Raw genomic sequence first — 25,361 nt, forward strand, 5'->3', positions numbered from 1 at the left:
CGTGGAACGTGTGAATGTCCCAGGGATCTTATAGTCCTGCTGTGTGTTGGGGTTATGTATCCTGTCCGCGGTCCGTACATGTCAGCAGGTCTAAAGGCCCATTTTGACACAACGATTATTGCTCAAAAGCCGTTTTTTGTGCGGCCATCGTACACTGTTCATTCATCAGCAAGCTAGAAATCACCAATGACTTTTATCAGCGCCGCACGCTGATTTTCTCAGCGGGCGGTGCTGATAGTATTCTTTCAGCTGGTATCCCACTGGCAGTTCTCAGCGGGACACCAGCTGAAAGCTCCGAGAACAATGCAGCTGTTTGCATATACAAACCAGCTGCTTTGTTCTCTGAGTTATCGCAGCGGTATCTCGCTCTGCCTGCATGACTCTTAAGTAGCTAATTAGCTACTTAGAGTTATGCAAAGAGGATTGCTCAAAACTGGCACTCAAACTGTTGTTTGAGCGAATTTTGAGTGATCATCGCTCTGTGTAAATGGGCCTTTACAGCTCCTTACATTACAGGAATCTTATAGTCCTGCTGTGTGTTGGGGATCTGTATCCTGTCCGCGGCCCGTACATGTCAGCAGGTCTTACAGCTCCTTACATTGCAGGGATAAGTTCCTTTTTGTGTGTCGGAGGACAATGCACACCTGATTATAAAGCTTCTCAGACTTGGAGGTTGCCTGTAACACAGAAGCTGAGGGTCCGGGAATATGGTGGTCAGACGGTCATCCTTGTGTAGGTATGATGGAGTTTCTTTGGGGTTTTCCTTAGTACCTCTAGTTGTGGATTGTAGGAGAGAGGGTCCTGGTCAGTATGTCTGAGACCTGCTATACCCACAAGATGGACATGGTAGGTGGAGGAAAATACAAAAATCTAGACTCTATCCATAACACCAGTACCCTTTCTCTCCCAGTTTCTGCTGGGGCGACAGAGCTGGATCGTCTTTGTGTTCTTTTCATTGTCCTAATATGTATACACTGGGCTTGTGTGCTCCATCGGGTTATAGCTACCTGAATATATGTTACTGGAAAGATGCACAACACGGAATGGGTGCAGTAAAGTCACGTCACAGCTTGTAATGTGCATGCTGGGCAGTGGAGTGTCTGACAGAATGCAGTGTGTACATAGGAAGTTGTGCTGCTTCCAGTAATGGGGGTGGCACTGGTGTATGACACAGGAATGTGTGATCATCAAGGCGAGGGCAGGCTTGTGATGTAGCACTATACTTACATGTGTCAGGGGAGGGGATCTTGGCAGGTCCGCTCCTTATTTCCTGGTTTTGGGTTTGTTCCTTTTATGGGCAAAGAGAACTTTCGAGTGAGGTCAGCGTGAGACGTCCATGAACTGCAAGGAAACTTCAGCACAAAGAGACAGTAACAAAGTGTCCACACTCAGCAGTACAATGCTCTCAGCATTATTATATCTGCAAACCTTGGCAATATTTGGGATTAGTACATTTACAATAATGCAGAAGTTACAGATTGATACATTGTTTCTATAGTGTAAAGTCTATTACATACCATTCTAGAAGTTGCTATTTACACACAGCACCAAGACCCAGACTACAAGGGGAGTGCGAGTCACATGCACCATCTCAGAACACAGGAGGGAAAATATGGGGGTCCGACAGGCAAAACGTAGATGTATGATGAAGAGGGCAACATATTACAGTAAATCATATAGCAATGGGAAAGTAAAACCCAAAGAGATGACGTCATCAACAGGAACGCATTTGGGACAGGACCAGAAAAGAGACTGAGAGACACTTTCTACAAATCAAGAAAATAAAAATGAAAGAAAAGGTTCATTATGTGCGAGCGCACGTCACGCGGACGAGTCCCTCCAGATTAGGAGCTGATGCCGGATTTCGGGCCGGGATCGGCTTGTTTCTCAGAGTAAACAGAAAGGAAAATTGGAAGAAAAAAACTCACCTGTTTTAATAAAATCATATTTATTCAGATTAAGAGATGAAAAAACGTTACGCCAATTTATTATGTGTTTCGGGAACAGACTAAGCTTCTTCGTATTATGTGATGGTACAGTTGAGACAGCTTGTCTCCGTTCACACATTGCTGATTTGCTGCGGATTTGTAGCAGATTTCACCCTTTCAATTGGAAGAGAATAGGTTCCTACGCATTTCGGTTGCACAAAATTAAGCACAGCATGTTCTATTTTCCTACGCATTTCCACACCCCAAATGCCCATTGGATTCTATGGGGATGTGCAAATGCACGCAAAATACGCTGGGAGATGTGTGAAACGACGCGCAATTACGAAGGAAAAAACGCATCTGGAACTCAGACTAATTAGCCATTTCAAACGGTGCGTCTTTGTTTGCCGTGCGTAAGTGAACATGCTCCGCGGGTGCAAAAAGGACAGTAAAATATACCGATGTGCACGCAAAAAAGCATTATTCATTTTGCAAATGCACATCGACTTGAGTGAGGGGGGCCTTGGGGTTTGTTCACACCATGAGATCCGAATCTGCCACTAAAACCTCTGCAAAAATCCAGAGCTATTTTGTTGTGATCCACATCCGGTTTTATTGCTGTCATTAGGCAAAATCCACGCTGGCCCCATTGGAAACACTGGCCAGATTCCAGCGGTTTTTTTGCGCTGCGAGGTGAGTGTTTTTACTTGCTTTCGCAGCGCAAGAGAATAAAACGCCAGTGGGTGTCCACCCTAAAGATGGGCCAGAACTGCAAGCTTGCCCCAGTCTAAACTTTGTTAGCCAGCCCCTGGCTGCGATCATCATACACAGGTTTCCCACTGGCCGTCTCCTGGTACCACGAGAGTTATAGATTGCCGTGATAGCAGACAAACTGGAGTTAGAAAGTGCCGCCTCGTGACATATTGAGAGCATCCAGTCAGACAATGGATCATACTTCAGAAACAATGATGGCGGCAGCGCTTCTCCGACTACCTGCTGCGTTGCATTAGTACAAGTCACGACACCATCTATGATCGACCAGTGATGTCCACATGAGCAGTGCCGGCCGGGCACAGCTAGTACAGTCAGAGAGGCCGTGCCGCCATCTTTGTTTCACCAGGACCAGAGGGTCACCTTAACCTCAAAAGCTCGCCTCATAATAATTCACTGTACATGCAAGAGACACACTCAGGTCTAAGCATGTATGCACAAAGAGACAGCCCCACTCGGGTAGACAGCCAGGAACATGCATGCTCCAAGAGACATTCACATTTAGATAGACAGCCATAAGGATGCATGCAGCAGGAGACAGCCCCACTCAGGTAGACAGCCAGGAACATGCATGCTCCAAGAGACATTCACATTTAGATAGACAGCCATAAGGATGCATGCAGCAGGAGACAGCCCCACTCAGGTAGACAGCCAGGAACATGCATGCTCCAAGAGACATTCACATTTAGATAGACAGCCATAAGGATGCATGCAGCAGGAGACAGTCCCACTCAGGTAGACAGCCAGGAACATGCATGCTCCAAGAGACATTCACATTTAGATAGACAGCCATAAGGATGCATGCAGCAGGAGACAGCCCCACTCAGGTAGACAGCCAGGAACATGCATGCTCCAAGAGACATTCACATTTAGATAGACAGCCATAAGGATGCATGCAGCAGGAGACAGCCCCACTCAGGTAGACAGCCAGGAACATGCATGCTCCAAGAGACATTCACATTTAGATAGACAGCCATAAGGATGCATGCAGCAGGAGACAGTCCCACTCAGGTAGACAGCCAGGAACATGCATGCTCCAAGAGACATTCACATTTAGATAGACAGCCATAAGGATGCATGCAGCAGGAGACAGCCCCACTCAGGTAGACAGCCAGGAACATGCATGCTCCAAGAGACATTCACACTTAGATAGACAGCCATAAGGATGCATGCAGCAGGAGACAGCCCCACTCAGGTAGACAGCCAGGAACATGCATGCTCCAAGAGACATTCACATTTAGATAGACAGCTATAAGGATGCATGCAGCAGGAGACAGTCCCACTCAGGTAGACAGCCAGGAACATGCATGCTCCAAGAGACATTCACACTTAGATAGACAGCCATAAGGATGCATGCAGCAGGAGACAGTCCCACTCAGGTAGACAGCCAGGAACATGCATGCTCCAAGAGACATTCACACTTCGATAGACAGCCATAAGGATGCATGCAGCAGGAGACAGTCCCACTCAGGTAGACAGCCAGGAACATGCATGCTCCAAGAGACATTCACATTTAGATAGACAGCCATAAGGATGCATGCAGCAGGAGACAGTCCCACTCAGGTAGACAGCCAGGAACATGCATGCTCCAAGAGACATTCACATTTAGATAGACAGCCATAAGGATGCATGCAGCAGGAGACAGTCCCACTCAGGTAGACAGCCAGGAACATGCATGCTCCAAGAGACATTCACATTTAGATAGACAGCCATAAGGATGCATGCAGCAGGAGACAGTCCCACTCAGGTAGACAGCTCACTGCACATACCGATAGTGTGACACACTCCCAATCATCTGCTGGCCTCGCCCTCTCCACTCCCCCTGGGCAGTCTCAGGCGGTCTCTGGCTGTCTCTCACTGTGTGCTGGCAGTCAGTCTCTGCTATTCAGAGGTAAGAGGCATTCCGCGTGTGTGGTGGGCTTGGACCCCCAGTCTGTGTCCGTGTGTGTGATGTCTCTGGGTATGTAGAGCGGGTGTGCGGGGGTCTCAGCGGATGGCTGGTGCCAGGCTGTCTCTTTACCGTCCGAGTGCCTGCAGCATGTCTCTTCTCTCACAAGCCTTTGTCCCTGTCTCCTCCGATATTCTTCTGCCTGTCCCGAGAGGTCTATTGTTTCAGGCTGTCTCTAACAATAGACCTCGGGTTGCTGTTACAATTTGATACATTGTATCTTCTAGGGTTGCAGTTACATTAAATGTGTTTTTTTTAGGAATCTTATGGAACAAACTTATTTTTTTGTGTAAGAACTGTCTCTTTACATGGGAGGCTGTCTCTTATCTCTTGAGCCGTATAGTGTGACCTGCTGTCTTCCCCCTGTGGATCCACACCCTAGAATGGCCTCACTTCCCACTGTCTATTATACAAGACTGTCTCTTGCTCATTATGCACAGTGCAAGCATCTGTCTGTGTTCTGTACAATCTCTTTTGAGTGATAGTATGCTTCCTATGTAAGTAATGCAGCTCCTCTTATTCACCAGGCCCCCATAATATACTCCCTCTGTACAGGTCTGTATTGGAGAGCTCTTATTCACCAGGCCCCCATAATATACTCCCACTGTACAGGCCTGTATTGGAGAGCTCTTATTCACCAGGCCCCCATAATATACTCCCTCTGTACAGGTCTGTATTGGAGAGCTCTTATTCACCAGGCCCGCATAATATACTCCCACTGTACAGGCCTGTATTGGAGAGCTCTTATTCACCAGGCCCGCATAATATACTCCCACTGTACAGACCTGTATTGGAGAGCTCTTATTCACCAGGCCCGCATAATATACTCCCACTGTACAGACCTGTATTGGAGAGCTCTTATTCACCAGGCCCGCATAATATACTCCCACTGTACAGGCCTGTATTGGAGAGCTCTTATTCACCAGGCCCGCATAATATACTCCCACTGTACAGGTCTGTATTGAAGAGCTCTTATTCAACAGGCCCCCATAATATACTCCCTCTGTACAGGTCTGTATTGAAGAGCTCTTATTCAACAGGCCCCCATAATATACTCCCTCTGTACAGGTCTGTATTGGAGAGCTCTTATTCACCAGGCCCGCATAATATACTCCCACTGTACAGGCCTGTATTGGAGAGCTCTTATTCACCAGGCCACCATAAAATACTCTCACTGTACAGGTCTGTATTGGGGAGCTCTTATTCACCAGGCCACCATAATATACTCCCTCTGTACAGGTCTGTATTGGGGAGCACTTATTTACCAGGCTACCATAATATACTCCCTCTGTATAGGTCTGTATTGGAGAGCTCTTACTTACTAGGCCACCATAATATACTCCCTCTGTACAGGTCTGTATTGGGGAGCTCTTATTCACCAGGCCTCCATAATATACTCCCTCTGTACAGGTCTGTATTGGGGAGCTCTTCCCCAATCCGCCCAGGCCACCATGGTATACTCCCCACTGTACAGGACTGCAGTGGCGCTCTTACCCCACTAAGTAGGTCTCTATTAGAGTGTTTTCCTGTCAGGTGTCTTGCTGTCTCTTTAACACATACTGTAAGCTGTCTCTCTCTGACCCCCAGCTCTGCAGTGTAATGTTAGTTAATGACTCCCAGCTGGGGAAGGGGGGTCCAGGGGGCAGTTCCACCTCCGCTCATTCCCTCCTTGCAATCCTGAGCCATTGCTCACCTCTCCCCCCCTCACAGTTACCTCATCCCGCGCTGCTGGTTACCTCATTACATGCTTTGTAACCTCTCGGGGCCCCACTGCAGCATTCTTGGGGCCCCAGGACTCGTCAGGGACTGTTCAGTCGGACTCACATGAACATATGGCAAAAGCCAGCGTACCAGCAGAATGGCGTCTTGTTGCGTTTTCTGCCTGCGCTGTCATAACCCGTTCTGCTTTTTTCTTTAAAACTTTCCTTCTTTTGTCTCTTAGCAACGTTTTGTAAACCCCCGCAGTCCGCATTGTTACCGCATGTCTACAGCGTTGTCGTACGCGGCCGTAGAGAACACCGGGGCACTAATAGAGCATGCTGCCTTTACGTGTGTATTATACGCCAGTGTGAGGGGAATAGCGAGAATCAATGTCTCTCAATTGCCCTGCTTTGTTGCGGATTATACGCCCCAATCGCCACGCGTAATATCCTTTTTAAATAAGCTCATGTGACCCGGCCTAAGGCCGCCTTGTCATGGGCGCAAGCATATTTGCATGATGGGCTCTGTGTTTTTGCATATTTGTACGTGCCGCTGTCAATGATTTCAGTGGGCCATTATCTGCTCTCTCTGTGTGCGACGGGCGCATTCTGCATCTGCGAATAACCTTTTACACATCTAATACACAACGCCAATGCCGTCGTGTGAATAAGCCCTAATCTCTGCCAAATCTTTAGCCTTATTGTACTACAGTGCCGCTGGCAGTTGCCTAAATAAGCATGTAGCCCCCTGAAGCAGCCAACGCACCCCCATATCGTATGGACCTCCGTGTTCTAATGGCGTCCTTGTTTCAGATTTGTCTCGTTGCCCCCCGTCTTCAGCATCAGTAAAGCAGGGGCTGCTTGCTGCCCCTGGCGGCGGCGGCTGCTTGCTGCCCCTGGCGGCGGCGGCTGCTTGCTGCCCCTGGCGGCGGCGGCTGCTTGCTGCCCCTGGCGGCGGCGGCTGCTTGCTGCCCCTGGCGGCGGCTGCTTGCTGCCCCTGGCGGCGGCTGCTTGCTGCTCCTGGCGGCGGCTGCTTGCTGCCCCTGGCGGCCGCTGCTACACTCCGTGCACATTCAGCTCTTATGTTGACCGTTTAGGATTTGTAACGTCTGGATTTTTTTTTTGTTCACCTGATTTCCTCCATAGAATCCTCGAAGACGAATGGTGTGAGTCCAATGTTTGTATTTGGGGTGCAGTCACACATAGTACTCCCTGTTAATATTGCACCGTTATCCGCTAGCGCCTCCTAGTCTTGTGGTAGTGTAAGCCAAAGGCTTCTGTAGAATTTAGGCTATGTTCATCCAAGCTATGGCCAAGTGTCACAGCCGGACCCCACGGCTACTGACCCAACTCATGGCTCGTCAGCCGGGACATCTGCCAGAAGACATGGAAATGCCGCCTTACAACACAAGAACCTACGGGCAATTGTAACTGCAAGAGAACGACAGGCAGATAGATAATGCTGAGAGTTGGGGTGACTAAAACTGGTCCCCCTATATAAACTACCTCCAGGGGGAGAGAATGTTACTGTGTGTGTATGATAGATATATATACTACCTCCAGGGGGAGAGGATGTTACTGTGTGTGTGATATATAGATATATACACACCCACTACTTCTAGGGGGAGGCGATGTTACTAACTGTGTGTAGGTAGGTGTGTGTGTGTGTATAACATGCACCCACTACTTCTAGGGGGAGGCGATGTTACTAACTGTGTGTAGGTAGGTAGGTAGGTGTGTGTGTGTGTATAACATGCACCCACTACTTCTAGGGGGAGGCGATGTTACTAACTGTGTGTGTGTGTATAACATGCACCCACTACTTCTAGGGGGAGGCGATGTTACTAACTGTGTAGGTAGGTAGGTAGGTGTGTGTGTGTATAACATGCACCCACTACTTCTAGGGGGAGGGGATGTTACTGTGTGTGTGTGTGTGTGTATATGTATAATATATATATATATAATTATAATGTGTGTATACACACCCACTACTTCTAGGGGGAGGGGACATTACTGACAGTGAGTGTATTTACCTGCACCATGTGTGGTCCATGTACCCATCTTGCCCCGTCTGCCCACGGTCGCTTCTCCCCGTACAACGAGCTGTCGCCCTATTGCTTCTGCATCCCCCCAATATCTCTTCTAGGTGAGTGCCCCCCACCCCCTCATTGTACATCCGTGGTCCGTGCACTTGTTATCAGTGCCCCCTCCCCTGTCGCCCCGTCGCCCTTCCGCCCAGCCGGCATTATTTCTGCCCCAGGACTCAGTCTTTCCTCCGCCATGGTAGCAGCCATGCTTTATATGCTGCACAGGAACCCCCGGGAATATTTCCATGGAAACAGAGAGACGGACACAAAGAGCGGCGGAGAAGGCGTTCAACCTTGAGCTGGCAGCGATCCGTTCTGCAGGATTGGATCATAGTGAGAGTTGGATTACACTTAACTGCTATTTTCTTTAACCTTTGCTATGCTTTACGTATGAGCGCTGGCAGCCATATTGTTTCTGGCGATGGGAGGGGGAGCTGGTAAATCGCAGAATTTCTTCTATGGCACTTTCTCTGGCAGATGAAGGGTTACAAGGTGCAGATGATGAATGTCTATGGGAATCGGGATAAGCTGCCTGTAAAATCACACCCAGATACTGCAGAGCTGAGTTTGTCATTTGTGCACTGTGACATCACAATGGCGTTGCATGGGACAGCGGCTGAATCTCCAGCATTAGTGAGCATTATGGTAGGCATGCTCGGTGACCGGCTCGGCTCTGCTACATCTGTAGGCTACTTGTCTGTATATCAATCTTTAACATCTCTGCCCCCTTTTTTCTTTTACCAGACGCCACGATGGACCCTGCCGCTCCCGCCACCCGGATGACCTCCTCTTTCACAATCAACATTTCTACTCCATCTTTTTACAACCAGCCTAAAAAGTTTGCACCCGTGGTACCCCCAAAACCGAAGGTGAACCCGTTCAAGGTAGCGGATGAAGGAGACTTGAAGAATAATTCTGCCAGCTCCCAGGATAGCGGCCCCGGCATCCGCGCGTTTCTGGGGAAGGTTGGAGAAATCCCGTCCTTGGTGTCACCTGGTGGCGAACCAGAGGGTAACTAGGATGTCTGTAACTCCTTGCTTATATGTGTTAAAGGGGCGTCACAGCGGGGGTCTGCAGCCCATCTACTCCAATGACTGTATGCTCTGGTCTTGGGATGTATGAGCTGCGATGACAGGACATTCATACGAATGATGGTTAGTAATGCATTAGGCTCATTCCAGTGGGCGTTTATACGCAGCGGGTAGAACCCTTTGATTTCATGTTTGCGTATCTCTCACCCAATTTTTGGTCGCAGCATGTTCTTTTTTTGGAGTATTACACACTGAATTAGGCCATCGGAGTGAAAGCGCCAAGGTGAATATGCCTGCATACGCAGGAAACGTTGGCATTCACTGCGTTTGCACATAAACACGATGGGTCTGTGTGTAAATATGCTGCGCACAATACGCAGAAGGGTTGGAATCTGCAGGGAATCGGCATTTTTCGGGCATGCAATACACCACGTATTTGACTGAAATACGCAGCCGCCCGTGTGAATGAGCCCAGGCTGTAAGGAAAGTGCCCCCCCCCCCCCAGTCGCGGCTTACCCTGGCAGGATCAGCTGTTTGCTTGTAGAGGGACCCGGGGCGATCGGCTGATAACCGGATCCCACATTCTGAATGGCTTGCTAGTGAGTGGTGGGGCTGCGCACTTTGTAGGAGCCCAATGACGGGCGAGTATAAATAAAAGACCCCATCAGAGTTGTCGGGCAGCGGCTCACTTCACTGATTCTCCAGTTTCATGCAAATCTTTCAAAATCTGCATATCTTCCCAATATGGCCAATAAGGGTCATTAATAGGAGGCGTTGTGCCCAACCGCTGGCATCCATAGTTTTCAGTAGAGGTCTATGTTGACCACTCTCTTCCTGGGGTCTAGGAGGCTTGTCACATGGTCTAATCTATCCGCCCTAGTCTGTCTATCATTGGAGTGCTAGCCCCCCGCTCTACATTGGGAAGAGAGAGTTTGCCAGGATTAGAGCCAAGAATGAGCGTCCCCTTTTCGGTATGGTAACCCCTCCTCGGTCACTGCTGACCTGGCGCTAGTGTAGGGGACATGGTGACCAAATCAAGGTCATGTTAGGTCAGTATCAGTCGGAGGAGTTCATTTATGACCTATTGCCCCCAGTGATCAAAACTCCAAAGTCACAGAGCTTTTATTTGTGTATTTTAATATCAGGCAGTGGCGTAACTATAGGGGATGCGGTTGGCCCCGGAGCATTAGGGGCCCATAAGGCCTCTCCTCTCCATATAGGGAGCCCAGTACTATGAATAAAGCATTATAGTTGGGGCCCTGTTACAGGTTTTGCATTGGGGGCCAGGAGCTTCAAGTTACGCCTCTGATATAAGGAGTTTCTACCACTTTAGAACGGCGCCACCAAGTGGCTATAGAATAATGAAAGAAAATGAGCAGTATAGTAATGGATTCTTTAATCTGACATTACCTGGACCACAAGGGGCCGATTATCAGAGATAATAATGATGGGTTACCTAGTAGTAGATTCTATGCTGCCGCCATATGGCTGCTTCTAATCTTTATATAGCGCCAACACATTCTGCAGTGCTTACAAGACGGGGGACAGAAAGAAAACCGCAGTTCCATGTAGTAATCAGCTGATGGAGACAGGAGGGGGTGGGGCTCCAACGAGATGCATACTACAGATAATGGGGGGGTACAGAAGGTAAAGGGGGTGGAGGTATGCCCGGTATGGCGGGGTGGAGATTGAGGGATGCTATACACATGGACAATGGTCAGGCCGTATAGTGGCTGTATCGGTATGACTGCAGGCGGCAGTTGATGATGGCCGGCAAGGATTGCTGTCGGTAGATTAGGGAGCATGCTATCGGGGAGTAGAGAGGGGTTTGTTTAGGGGATATGGTATGCCTTCCTGAAGAGGTGCGTTTTTAGAGCACGCCTGAAGTTTAATGTGTCAGGGATTGCCCGCATAGTTTGGGGTAGCGTGTTCCAGAGGATTGGTGCTGCTCTAGAAAAGTCTTGAAGGCAAGAAGGAGTGGTTTGGGTTAAAGGGGCGCTTAGTCTGATTTCGAAAGCAGAGTGGAGGGCGCGGGCTGGGTGGTGGATTGGGATGAGAGAGGCATTGTAGGGCGGCGCGGTGCTGCGGGCGAGGGATACAATGTAGGGCGGCGCGGTGCTGCGGGCGAGGGATACAATGTAGGGCGGCGCGGTGCTGCGGGCGAGGGATACAATGTAGGGCGGCGCGGTGCTGCGGGCGAGGGATACAATGTAGGGCGGCGCGGTGCTGCGGGCGAGGGATACAATGTAGGGCGGCGCGGAGCTGCGGGCGAGGGATACAATGTAGGGCGGCGCGGAGCTGCGGGCGAGGGATACAATGTAGGGCGGCGCGGAGCTGCGGGCGAGGGATACAATGTAGGGCGGCGCGGAGCTGCGGGCGGGGGATACAATGTAGGGCGGCGCGGAGCTGCGGGCGGGGGATACAATGTAGGGCGGCGCGGAGCTGCGGGCGGGGGATACAATGTAGGGCGGCGCGGTGCTGCGGGCGGGGGATACAATGTAGGGCGGCGCGGTGCTGCGGGCGGGGGATACAATGTAGGGCGGCGCGGTGCTGCGGGCGGGGGATACAATGTAGGGCGGCGCGGTGCTGCGGGCGGGGGATACAATGTAGGGCGGCGCGGTGCTGCGGGCGGGGGATACAATGTAGGGCGGCGCGGTGCTGCGGGCGGGGGATACAATGTAGGGCGGCGCGGTGCTGCGGGCGGGGGATACAATGTAGGGCGGCGCGGTGCTGCGGGCGGGGGATACAATGTAGGGCGGCGCGGTGCTGCGGGCGGGGGATACAATGTAGGGCGGCGCGGTGCTGCGGGCGGGGGATACAATGTAGGGCGGCGCGGTGCTGCGGGCGGGGGATACAATGTAGGGCGGCGCGGTGCTGCGGGCGGGGGATACAATGTAGGGCGGCGCGGTGCTGCGGGCGGGGGATACAATGTAGGGCGGCGCGGTGCTGCGGGCGGGGGATACAATGTAGGGCGGCGCGGTGCTGCGGGCGGGGGATACAATGTAGGGCGGCGCGGTGCTGCGGGCGGGGGATACAATGTAGGGCGGCGCGGTGCTGCGGGCGGGGGATACAATGTAGGGCGGCGCGGTGCTGCGGGCGGGGGATACAATGTAGGGCGGCGCGGTGCTGCGGGCGGGGGATACAATGTAGGGCGGCGCGGTGCTGCGGGCGGGGGATACAATGTAGGGCGGCGCGGTGCTGCGGGCGGGGGATACAATGTAGGGCGGCGCGGTGCTGCGGGCGGGGGATACAATGTAGGGCGGCGCGGTGCTGCGGGCGGGGGATACAATGTAGGGCGGCGCGGTGCTGCGGGCGGGGGATACAATGTAGGGCGGCGCGGTGCTGCGGGCGGGGGATACAATGTAGGGCGGCGCGGTGCTGCGGGCGGGGGATACAATGTAGGGCGGCGCGGTGCTGCGGGCGGGGGATACAATGTAGGGCGGCGCGGTGCTGCGGGCGGGGGATACAATGTAGGGCGGCGCGGTGCTGCGGGCGGGGGATACAATGTAGGGCGGCGCGGTGCTGCGGGCGGGGGATACAATGTAGGGCGGCGCGGCGCTGCGGGCGGGGGATACAATGTAGGGCGGCGCGGCGCTGCGGGCGGGGGATACAATGTAGGGCGGCGCGGCGCTGCGGGCGGGGGATACAATGTAGGGCGGCGCGGCGCTGCGGGCGGGGGATACAATGTAGGGCGGCGCGGCGCTGCGGGCGGGGGATACAATGTAGGGCGGCGCGGCGCTGCGGGCGGGGGATACAATGTAGGGCGGCGCGGCGCTGCGGGCGGGGGATACAATGTAGGGCGGCGCGGCGCTGCGGGCGGGGGATACAATGTAGGGCGGCGCGGCGCTGCGGGCGGGGGATACAATGTAGGGCGGCGCGGCGCTGCGGGCGGGGGATACAATGTAGGGCGGCGCGGCGCTGCGGGCGGGGGATACAATGTAGGGCGGCGCGGCGCTGCGGGCGGGGGATACAATGTAGGGCGGCGCGGCGCTGCGGGCGGGGGATACAATGTAGGGCGGCGCGGCGCTGCGGGCGGGGGATACAATGTAGGGCGGCGCGGCGGGCGGGGGATACAATGTAGGGCGGCGCGGCGCTGCGGGCGGGGGATACAATGTAGGGCGGCGCGGCGCTGCGGGCGGGGGATACAATGTAGGGCGGCGCGGCGCTGCGGGCGGGGGATACAATGTAGGGCGGCGCGGCGCTGCGGGCGGGGGATACAATGTAGGGCGGCGCGGCGCTGCGGGCGGGGGATACAATGTAGGGCGGCGCGGCGCTGCGGGCGGGGGATACAATGTAGGGCGGCGCGGCGCTGCGGGCGGGGGATACAATGTAGGGCGGCGCGGCGCTGCGGGCGGGGGATACAATGTAGGGCGGCGCGGCGCTGCGGGCGGGGGATACAATGTAGGGCGGCGCGGCGCTGCGGGCGGGGGATACAATGTAGGGCGGCGCGGCGCTGCGGGCGGGGGATACAATGTAGGGCGGCGCGGCGCTGCGGGCGGGGGATACAATGTAGGGCGGCGCGGCGCTGCGGGCGAGGGATACAATGTAGGGCGGCGCGGCGCTGCGGGCGAGGGATACAATGTAGGGCGGCGCGGCGCTGCGGGCGAGGGATACAATGTAGGGCGGCGCGGCGCTGCGGGCGAGGGATACAATGTAGGGCGGCGCGGCGCTGCGGGCGAGGGATACAATGTAGGGCGGCGCGGCGCTGCGGGCGAGGGATACAATGTAGGGCGGCGCGGCGCTGCGGGCGAGGGATACAATGTAGGGCGGCGCGGCGCTGCGGGCGAGGGATACAATGTAGGGCGGCGCGGCGCTGCGGGCGAGGGATACAATGTAGGGCGGCGCGGCGCTGCGGGCGAGGGATACAATGTAGGGCGGCGCGGCGCTGCGGGCGAGGGATACAATGTAGGGCGGCGCGGCGCTGCGGGCGAGGGATACAATGTAGGGCGGCGCGGCGCTGCGGGCGAGGGATACAATGTAGGGCGGCGCGGCGCTGCGGGCGAGGGATACAATGTAGGGCGGCGCGGCGCTGCGGGCGAGGGATACAATGTAGGGCGGCGCGGCGCTGCGGGCGAGGGATACATTGTAGGGCGGCGCGGCGCTGCGGGCGAGGGATACAATGTAGGGCGGCGCGGCGCTGCGGGCGAGGGATACAATGTAGGGCGGCGCGGCGCTGCGGGCGAGGGATACAATGTAGGGCGGCGCGGCGCTGCGGGCGAGGGATACAATGTAGGGCGGCGCGGCGCTGCGGGCGAGGGATACAATGTAGGGCGGCGCGGCGCTGCGGGCGAGGGATACAATGTAGGGCGGCGCGGCGCTGCGGGCGAGGGATACAATGTAGGGCGGCGCGGCGCTGCGGGCGAGGGATACAATGTAGGGCGGCGCGGCGCTGCGGGCGAGGGATACAATGTAGGGCGGCGCGGCGCTGCGGGCGAGGGATACAATGTAGGGCGGCGCGGCGCTGCGGGCGAGGGATACAATGTAGGGCGGCGCGGCGCTGCGGGCGAGGGATACAATGTAGGGCGGCGCGGCGCTGCGGGCGAGGGATACAATGTAGGGCGGCGCGGCGCTGCGGGCGAGGGATACAATGTAGGGCGGCGCGGCGCTGCGGGCGAGGGATACAATGTAGGGCGGCGCGGCGCTGCGGGCGAGGGATACAATGTAGGGCGGCGCGGCGCTGCGGGCGAGGGATACAATGTAGGGCGGCGCGGCGGGCGAGGGATACAATGTAGGGCGGCGCTGCGGGCGGGGGATACAATGTAGGGCGGCGCTGCGGGCGGGGGATACAATGTAGGGCGGCGCTGCGGGCGGGGGATACAATGTAGGGCGGCGCTGCGGGCGGGGGATACAATGTAGGGCGGCGCGGTGCTGCGGGCGGGGGATACAATGTAGGGCGGCGCGGTGCTGCGGGCGGGGGATACAATGTAGGGCGGCGCGGTGCTGCGGGCGGGGGATACAATGTAGGGCGGACCGAGCCCTGGGGGACCCCAACAGCAAGGGGAAGACGAAAGGAGGGGGGTGAGGACAGAGCCCTGGCGGACCCCTTCAGCAGGGGGAAGTGGAGGAGGGGGCCGAGGACCGAGCCCTGGGGGACCCCAACAGCAAGTGGAGGAGGGGGCCGAGGACCGAGCCCTGGGGGACCCCAACAGCAAGTGGAGGAGGGGGCCGAGGACCGAGCCCTGGGGGGACCCCAACAGCAAGTGGAGGAGGGGGCCGAGGACCGAGCCCTGGGGGGACCCCAACAGCAAGTGGAGGAGGGGGCCGAGGACCGAGCCCTGGGGGGACCCCAACAGCAAGTGGAGGAGGGGGCCGAGGACCGAGCCCTGGGGGGACCCCAACAGCAAGTGGAGGAGGGGGCCGAGGACCGAGCCCTGGGGGGACCCCAACAGCAAGTGGAGGAGGGGGCCGAGGACCGAGCCCTGGGGGGACCCCAACAGCAAGTGGAGGAGGGGGCCGAGGACCGAGCCCTGGGGGGACCCCAACAGCAAGTGGAGGAGGGGGCCGAGGACCGAGCCCTGGGGGGACCCCAACAGCAAGTGGAGGAGGGGGCCGAGGACCGAGCCCTGGGGGGACCCCAACAGCAAGGGGAAGAGGAGGGGAGGTTGGAGAGGTAGGAGGAGACCCAGGAGAGAGTGGTCTCCTTTAGTCAAATGAAGCAAAGCATACTAAGGGGGAGTTTGTGGTCAACAGTATCAAATGCTGCAGAGAGGTCGAGGAGGATCAGTAGGGATTAGTCCTCCCCGTTTTTTTTTTTTTTTTTTATTTATTTTTTATTTTATTTTATTTAATTTTTTTTACCGGCAGGAGGTCGTTTTACACGTTAGTAAGGATGGTTTCTGTGGGGTATAGAGGGTGGAAGCTGGACTGTGTGGGTCAAGAGGAGTTTTCTGGAAGATGGTTTACAAGGTGGGAGTAGACCAGGCATTATAGTTGTTTGGAGATGAAGGGGAGATTGGAGATGGGTCGGTAGTTGGCAGCATTGGACGAGTCAATAATTGGTTTATGCAATTTTGGGGCTGAGAAGAGAGTGAAAAGTGTCAGAGTAGTTTAGGGTTGTGAGACAGTAAGGAGACGAGAGGTGAAATAGACTTGTTTGGCGCGGTAGAGGGCGAGGTTGTCAGTTCTGAGCATGAGTTTGAAGTGGAAAAAGTCTGTGGACGTTCGTGACTTTCTCCACAACCGTTTAGCACATCTAGAGCACCGCCAAATGAACCACGTTTGGGGCATAAGCCAGGGTTGCCGAGGCCTACATTGGATGGCTTTGGTCACGGGGGGTTCGGCTTCATCCAGGGCATGTTTGAGAGTAGTGTTGTAATGTGCGTCAACCAGGTTGAGACGGGAGGAGCGAGATGGGGACAGAGAGGACTGTAGGGACTCAGCGAAGTTATAGGTGTGAACGGCCTGAAGGTTCCTGTAAATACGGTAGGTAGGAGGGTCTGGGGAGATACTAGGAAGTTTGACAGAAAGAGAGGAGGTTATGGTCCGAGAGCGGAAGAGGGGAGTCAGAGAAGTGGGAAGCAGAGAAGAGACGGAGGTAGACCAGATCCAGAGTATTGGCATCCCTGTGAGTTGGAGAAGGCTGTAAGAGAGGCAGATGGGGAGACGGGGTCATTGGCAGTGATGTTACTCTCCTAGGATTAGGGTTGGGATTTCGCAGGGTAGGAAGTGGGGGAGCCAGGTGGCAAAGTGGTCCAGAAACAAGCGTAGCAGGAAAGTAAGTAATAATGGGTTACCTAGTAGTATTCATAGACATGGTAAACAGATGTATAGTGATTCTGTGCTGTCCGCCATACGGCTGCTCCTAGCAGTAATATCTGATGGTGCTGGGCTCTGTGGGTGCGGTATGTTCCCAGCCAACTACTGATCCCCTTACAGAGCACATATAGCCATGTGCCTCAGGCCTTAACTAACTTCCAAACTTTGTGGCATTGTTGCTCCAAAACCAGATGCCAATCTATCAGAATTTCTGGATTGGGAACCTCAGATTCCTGCTGCTGTGGAACTTTTAAGTCCGCTTTTTGCAGTATGGGGTACTTTTGTCCCGACTATCATGGTCTCTTCGGACTTTAAATTGTGCCCGTCTTTCTTTAGGCTTAACTGTATATGGCAATGACTATGTACTGCTTCCACATTAATGGGCCACTTAGACGGGCCATTATGGCTGTACATGTAAATCCTGCTTCAGCCTGTTTGTGAACTATACCCACATTATTGGAGAATGGGATCACTAAGATTTATTTTCCCTCGCAAAATGCTTAGAGAATTAAAAAAAAAAAACACGTTAAACTGAAAAATGCGTACAATTTTTTTTTTTAGTTTTGCATGAAGATGAAACGGCAGGCAGCTCTGTTCATTCATTTGTTCGGTAAAGGCTCCACCTGCCCCCACATATTGCCCTTTTTTTTAGTATAGTATGGTTGACTTTTTGAGAATACAGACTCTACCTTTAGCAGGGTGGAAATGAAAGGGGAATCCCATCTCAAATGCTCACGATATATCCACAGTTTAGACGATAAATCTCTGATGTGGAGGATCTCGCCGCTAGGACTTGCCCATATATTGAGATGGGGGTCATTGGCGAGCATACAGGCAAAGACCGGCTCTATAGATCTTATACACTTGGTCTGCTGTTTCCATTAAGTCCCATGTAAGGAAAAGGAAAGGCCCACAACCACCACTTCAAGTGACTCCGGGCCCGCAGAAACAAAGATGGCTGCTCCAGCTTCTATGACTTACCAGATGCACACAAAGTGAAACCCCCTGTCCATCCAGTTCAGCCTATTAAGCCCCCCTGATATACATAGTTTTTAGAGCGCCCCCTTGTTACAGTCCTGGGTATAATAGATGATGGGAGAGATCTCTGTACTGACCCCTGATATACATAGTTATTAGAGCGCCCCCTTGTTACAGTCCTGGGTATAATAGAGGATGGGAGAGATCTCTGTACTGACCCCTGATATATTATACATAGTTATTAGAGTGCCCCCTTGTTACAGTCCTGGGTATAATAGAGGATGGGAGAGATCTCTGTACTGACCCCTGATATATTATACATAGTTATTAGAGCGCCCCCTTGTTACAGTCCTGGGTATAATAGATGATGGGAGAGATCTCTGTACTGACCCCTGATATACATAGTTATTAGAGCGCCCCCTTGTTACAGTCCTGGGTATAATAGAGGATGGGAGAGATCTCTGTACTGACCCCTGATATACATAGTTATTAGAGCGCCCCCTTGTTACAGTCCTGGGTATAATAGAGGATGGGAGAGATCTCTGTACTGACCCCTGATATACATAGTTATTAGAGCGCCCCCTTGTTACAGTCCTGGGTATAATAGAGGATGGGAGAGATCTCTGTACTGACCCCTGATATATTATACATAGTTATTAGAGCGCCCCCTTGTTACAGTCCTGGGTATAATAGAGGATGGGAGAGATCTCTGTACTGACCCCTGATATATTATACATAGTTATTAGAGCACCCCTCAGCTGTTTTTTTTTTTCTAAACTAAATAATCTCAATTTAGATAACCTCTCGGGGTATTGTAGTCCGCCCATTCTATTTATTACTTTAGCTGCCGCCTTTGTATCCACTCAAGCTCTGATCTGTCCTCCTTGAATACTGCTGGCCAGAACTGTCCAAAATAGTCCATGTGTGGTGTGACCAGTGACTTGTATAGAGGAAGAACAATGTTCTCGTCATGTGCCCATAGACCTCTTCTGATGAACCCCCCCCCCATGATCCTATTTGCCTTGGCAGCAGCTGCCTGACACTGGTTGCTCCAGTTAGGCTTACAGTTATAATCCCCCCCCCCCCCCAGTCCTTCATGTCGGGGTCCCCAGTGGTTTCCCATTTAGTGCGTAATGGTGACATGTATTTCCTGCCTGTGTGCAGAACCTTACATGTATCAGTGTTACCCCTCAGCTGACACTTTACTGCCCCCAACTTATCCAGATCCATCATAGTGAGTCATGTAACCCACTGGAGTGCAGGATGCTTATGATCCAGCTAATGCAATCATGAACATACTGTAGAGGGAGGATCTCCATTCTAGCTCTGTACCAGATCACGCCATAAATATCACACAGAGTACTGACTATATACCCGGATGACTGGTTTACCCTTACAGTTTCTGCATCTATTTTTATGCTGCACCATTGTAGGTGGCGGACATGATGCAGAAACTGTTAGCGCCTCCCACTAACTATATCCCCCCGGCAGGCACCAAGCTAACCAGTTTGTAAGCAAGCAGTAGGAGCAGCCAAGTAGGATACGCATGAAAAAACTATAACTCAGGATAGCGTTTAGGGAAAACTCGAACATGGAGGAAAAATATAAAGGAAACCAATACTCGACTGGGTGGGTGTTGTGTCCTCCAATGAACAAGATGAGGAAAAGATTTTATGGTAAGTACATCTTATGTTCTCATCTGTGTCATTGGGGGGTGGAGCTTTGACCATGGGATTTTCTAGAGCAGTACCCTGGGGGTGGGAGAGCATATCGAGTCTCAAGTGGACAGCCTATGTTTCTGTTATCCGTTTAGTCATGCATGGCCCTCGGTGAGCTCCCTCCATGTTTTTCTTCTTTCAGTGGTGTGATATCCATGCCAGTATCAGCCATCGTGTCCTTTGGCGGTCAGATTGTCTTTTGCTACTGATCTGTCCGAGTATTATAGATTTTTCTAGCTACTCTGCGCGCATTACATGGCCAAGATCCGTGAGTCTAAGTCCGGTCCTCTCGCCCTCCAGTGACATATCGGGTCTTATACGATTTTACCATTCAGAGTATACGCAGCAGCCTATAGCCGTCTGCAAAACTCTCCACAGAGGGAGGTGTCTGTGGATGCAAACGTATGCATTCGGTTGAGCTTTGCGTGGCTGAGAACCTATTATGAACTGTCCGTGAAGCCCCTACTGCACAAGTAGAATGTGCCATGGAAAGCCCTACCTTTGGCACAATGGGCCTCTACCACCACTGATCATATTCAGTGAGAAATGAGTACTTTGGAAGCTGTAAGGTCGCGCCTTGGGCCAACCCGGGATTACCAATGAGGAATCGGAGCATCTGAAAGGGGCCTTCTGAGATAGGCTTACACTAGAGCCAGTTTGTGAAGGGCGCATTTTGTTGCATGAACTGCATAGAGACAGAGGAAGGCAGGTGAGTGTCTTCATTAAGGTGGTGGAATGCAGACCCCATCTTAGGTAGAAAAGAGGAAACGGGATGTAGTACTGCCTTGTCCTTATAAAAAATGGTGAACCAAGTTTTAGCCAACAAGGCTGCAAGCTCAGAAACCTGGCGGATGGAGCTTACCACTACTAGAAGGACTACCTTGTAAGTCAAAAAACACTGGGACTTCACTTAACGGCTCAAAAGGATGGGACTGCAGTGCATCCAGTACCAGATTAAGGTCCCAAGGTGGTACAGGAGAATGGTATGGAGGAGCAACATGAACAACTCCTTGCAGACAGGTATGGACAGCCGACTTTGCGGCCAGTGGCCTTTGAAACAGTATCGATAGTGCAAATATCTGACCAGGCCTGAAGCCAGGGACTCGATTAGTGGACTCGATTAGGACTTGCGCATTGTGGGAGACACTGCTGTTGTCCGCCCGCATCGGAAGACTCCCTTCCCGGAAATTATGGAGGTGGCCAGCAAAAAGGTCTGGTGTGAAAGCGGCATGAGAGCATCTACACCCCATCCTCCTTCACCCCCGCCCCCACCAGGGCAAATGGGGGTGAATGAGCAAGGCCCCCAGATTCTTGAGAGCCCAAGGAGTACAGTAAGGGACACCTCTCCCCACCCCCAGCTCTCTATTTAACCTGCCTACTCTTGCTAGTGAGGATGAAAGGAGTAGGGACTGGGACTCTCGACAGATCCAGGATACTTAGTGATCCGTGAATGAAAATGCTCCCCTACCAGGATGACCCAGGCATCTACCAGCGGTGTGCTCCATGATTCCAGCAGTGTTTTTTCCCTGGTACTCACCTGCCTATAGCAAGGAAGGGAGTGCTGTGATGGGAAGAAATGAGGGGACACTATGGCTGGCAGGGCACATTCAAGATAATACTCAGACATACCTTGTTTTCTTCTGAGATCGGGGCTGACAACAGAATGGTTAACTTCAGTCTGTTGCCTTCCTCGGCTGGGTAATAAAAAGTCCCACCTCCCTCAATCCAAATGGCAATTGGCGGCTCACAATAAAAAGTTCTTCCTCCTATGGAAACTAGGCTAAAACTGGTTAGCTTGGTGCCTACAGGGCATATATAGCTAGTGGGAGGAGCTAACCCTTTTTTCCAGGTCGTCATCCCGACAGCCCCATTACAATGGAGGTTGCCCTCTGACCTCGGTAGGGACAGGAAGAGCCCTTAAAAGCACCTCCCTTTCCACCATGCTTCAGTGTCTTCCTGTCCCTACAGTGGCCAGATGAAGCAAGCTCCAGGAGATTACTCAACTGAGGCTCATAGTGCGAAGATCCCCTGGAGGGTAGAGGTCAGGGCGGCACACCTTAGCAGTCCCTGCATCCCCGACCTGCGCCACAATGGAGCCGTAAGCCACCGATGCAGCGCTGGTCTTCTTGACCTAGTCGGCATCTTCAGGCTGCCACGATTGGATAGTTCCTCCTGATAGGGGAATGGCAGCGGCGGCCTCCCTGGTCCTCGGCGCTCATACCGGTGATGTCATCTGGCGTGGTGACGTCACACGCTCGACGTACGGGGCATGGCTACCAGCGCAGACCCGGAAATGGCACCAAATTCAAACAGATTCTCCATAAAAGCAGGCTCTACTCCACAGAAGCTATCCTGCTGACTGCCAGAAGTGCCTAAGCATGTCTACACGCGACAGCTCAGCATGAGAAGGAGAAACCAAGACCCTAGAAACCGTGAGTGGCTATATGCCAAAAAATGGAACATGCAAAATTGTCATTTGTATTGAATTGGATGCATATGTTCCCTTTTTTTCTCTCCTCTCCCGCATTTTCTGTATGGGTTAGATGGATAAGGAAGGTCCGAAGGCTAAAGCGGACCCCAGAAAAAAATCCCAAAAATGTGTCCTCTGTAGTAAGAGACTAGAGGATAATTATAAAAAACCCGTACCACATTGACCGAGATGGGAGAGGGGCTTGGCCCTTCTCCTGCGCTGTGCAAAAGAATAACAGAGGTGTTCTTCTGCAAGACCCAACTCCGGTTCCAGGTCCTAACGCTGGGCCGGGGTTGGTAATCTCATCTATGACCTAGGGAAGAAGACAGCCAGAATGAAGGCGACCACGAAGAAGGCAACCACGTCTCGCTCTTGTTTGCTTATCTGAGGAGTGGTGGGGAGGTCCTATGAATTAAATTCGTCTGATTGACCTCCAAGGGAACCAAGTTTTTAGGAAGGAGTCATGGGATTGGGCACCTCATTAAAGCAGTGAGGGAAACAATCCAAATTAAAGAAGACCATCCGTCCAGGACGAAATGCTCGGGGGCCTCCGGTCAAGACGGAAAACCATGTTTCCGGTTAATCAGACCCTGCAACAAATTATTGCAGACGAGTGGCAGGAACCTGAGAAGAGACTATTGGTCTCAAAAGAAATCAGGAACCGGCTCGCTTTTGCTCCCGAAGACGTCCGCCTGTATAGAGAGACCCCAAAGGTCGACATACAGATTGCAAAGGTGGCCAAAAAAACCCTTCTACCCTTTGAGGATGCATCGCAACTCTCGGACCCAATGCTGGGAAGCGACGTCCTTTACCGTCGAAGCTAACGTGGCGGCAACATCCGTAGCTAGGTCCATGGTCTTATGGCTGGACAGGCTGGAAACCTCAATTAAAGACTGGGCTCCCAGGGAAGAGTTAGCCAGCTGTCTCCTTCTTCTAAAAATGGCCATTGCCTTTCTAGCAGACGCGTCGGCAGAGACCGTTCGATACGGTGCAAAAACTGGGGTCCTCAGTAACACAGCAAGAAGGGCGTTATGGTTAAAAACGTGGGAAGCAGATGTAACATCTAAGAATAAACTCTGCGCCATTCCATTCCAAGGGGAGTATATGTTCGGGCCCGTCTTGGACAAGATATGTGAGAAGTTCGGAGACGAGCAAGACCCTTCCGGACAGAAAGCCCTACAGGAAACCGTCTTTTCCAAGGAGGACACGGCAGCCACCTCCAGAAATCAAAGAAAAAGGAAAAACGGGAAGATGGTCGTACCCCAAGGGAGGTCGGGGTAAGGAAGCTCAACCCACTTCTGATTCAACAGGTGGTAGACTAGCATGTTACCTGATCCAGTAGCAGGGGATAACATCTAACCCCTGGGTACTTCAGATAATTGAAGCCGGGTACCGAATCGAATTTGACTCTCTACCTCCTAGGAGATTTCTTCTAACCTCCCCAGGGTCCCCACAAGAACAGGAAAACCTGCTAAAGGGCATCCAAGAGCTTAAGGACCTAGAAGTCATTATGCAGATTCCCAAAAACGAAAGGGGTGAGGGATTTTATTTCCCCCCCCTTTTCTTGATTAAAAAAAAACAAACCGCTCTAGCAGAACCATCTTCAACCTCAAAGCCTTAAATAAATTCATTTCTTATGAGAAATTTAAGATGGAAACCGTGAGGTCCATCGTGCCACTAATAGACACCGACAGTGTCGTGCACTATAGACCTCAAAGACGCATACTATCATGTCCCAATAGCCGCAGTTCACCACAAATATCTGAGGTTCGCTCTGGAGGACGGTGACACAATCTATCACGATCAGTTTTTTGCTCTACCCTTTGGTATCTCGACTTCCCCTAGAGTCTTCATGAAGATAGTGATAGAAATGATAGCTTATTTCAGGCGAAACCAGATTTTCATTTTTCCATATCTGGATGATTTTGTTGGTATCAAGAACAGCAGAAGCCATACGCGCAGACCTGTCAGTAGTCTTGTCTACCCTGAATAATTTGGGGTGGATAATAAACGAACAAAAGTCCGATTTGACCCCACGTACACGAAAGGTATACTTGGGTATACTCCTAGACTCCCACATTCAGGAATCTCGGCTTCCACTATCCAGAAGGGAAGACCTTATTCAAGCTGTAACCTCCCTGTGCCGGGCTACTACGGTGTCCATCAGAGAATCAATGAAAGTGCTTGGTCTTTTGACAGCCTGCATACAAATAATTCCATGGGCACAAGCCCATACCCGACAACTACAAAGGTTTATCTATGCCAGGTGGGACAAACGGCAGACCTCCCTAGACAAGAAGGTGAGCCTGTTCGTCCAAGTTAAAGAATCCCTGCGCTGGTGGACCTTGCAGAGAAACCTGGGTAAGGGTACCTCCTGGTCACGGTAACCCGCCATATCTGTCACAACAGATGCTAGCAAAATCGGATGGGTAGCGCAAGTAGCCGATTTAACCCTACGGGGAACTTGGGACTCCCAAGTAGCAGCACACTCGTCCAATTATAGGGAATTAAGAGCAATATGGGAGACCCTTCATGCGGCAGAACCCCACTTAAGAGGAAGGCATGTAAAAATCCTAACTGATAACATGACAGCCCTGTCGTTTGTTCGTCACCAGGGAGGAACACGACACCCACACCTCCCAACAACTGACGGCAAAGATACTTCGCTGGGCGGAATCCACCGTGCTATCCCTTTTAGCTATTCATCTAAAAGGGTCCACAAACGTCATTACCGACTTCCTCAGCAGACAGACCGTCCTTCCGGGAGAATGGGGTCTGAACCAGCAAATCTTCAACCAACTAACACGCCAGTGGGGAGAACCACAGATATATCTGTTCACCACGAGGGGAAATATAAAATGCCGGGACTTCTATTCGCTCAACCTAAGAGACAACCCATGTGGAGTAGATGCCCTGTCCCAAAGCTGGGACATGGACTTGGCTTATGCATTTTCCCCCTTCGCACTGATCCCGCA

The 25,361-nt window shown here is 52.8% G+C and overlaps 1 protein-coding gene across 4 annotated transcripts in view; it reads left to right on the plus strand.

The window, feature by feature from the left end:
* The first annotated feature begins 4,516 nt into the window (after positions 1-4,516).
* ZYX (zyxin) overlaps positions 4,517-25,361 on the plus strand; it is a 42,108-nt gene continuing 21,263 nt past the window's right edge. Inside the window, exons 1-2 of one of the 4 annotated variants that reach the window (XM_066601501.1) lie at positions 4,517-4,590; positions 9,179-9,445. In XM_066601501.1, coding sequence (XP_066457598.1) covers positions 9,187-9,445 — 259 coding nt within the window. In that variant the 5' untranslated portion in view covers positions 4,517-4,590; positions 9,179-9,186. Of the gene's footprint in view, positions 4,591-8,585; positions 8,768-9,058; positions 9,080-9,178; positions 9,446-25,361 lie in introns of those variants that run through there. The other 3 variants (XM_066601499.1, XM_066601503.1, XM_066601502.1) reach the window with 3 other exon arrangements.

The sequence above is a fragment of the Eleutherodactylus coqui genome, chromosome 4, assembly GCF_035609145.1.
Source record: "Eleutherodactylus coqui strain aEleCoq1 chromosome 4, aEleCoq1.hap1, whole genome shotgun sequence".
Taxonomy (NCBI): Eukaryota; Metazoa; Chordata; class Amphibia; order Anura; family Eleutherodactylidae; genus Eleutherodactylus; species Eleutherodactylus coqui.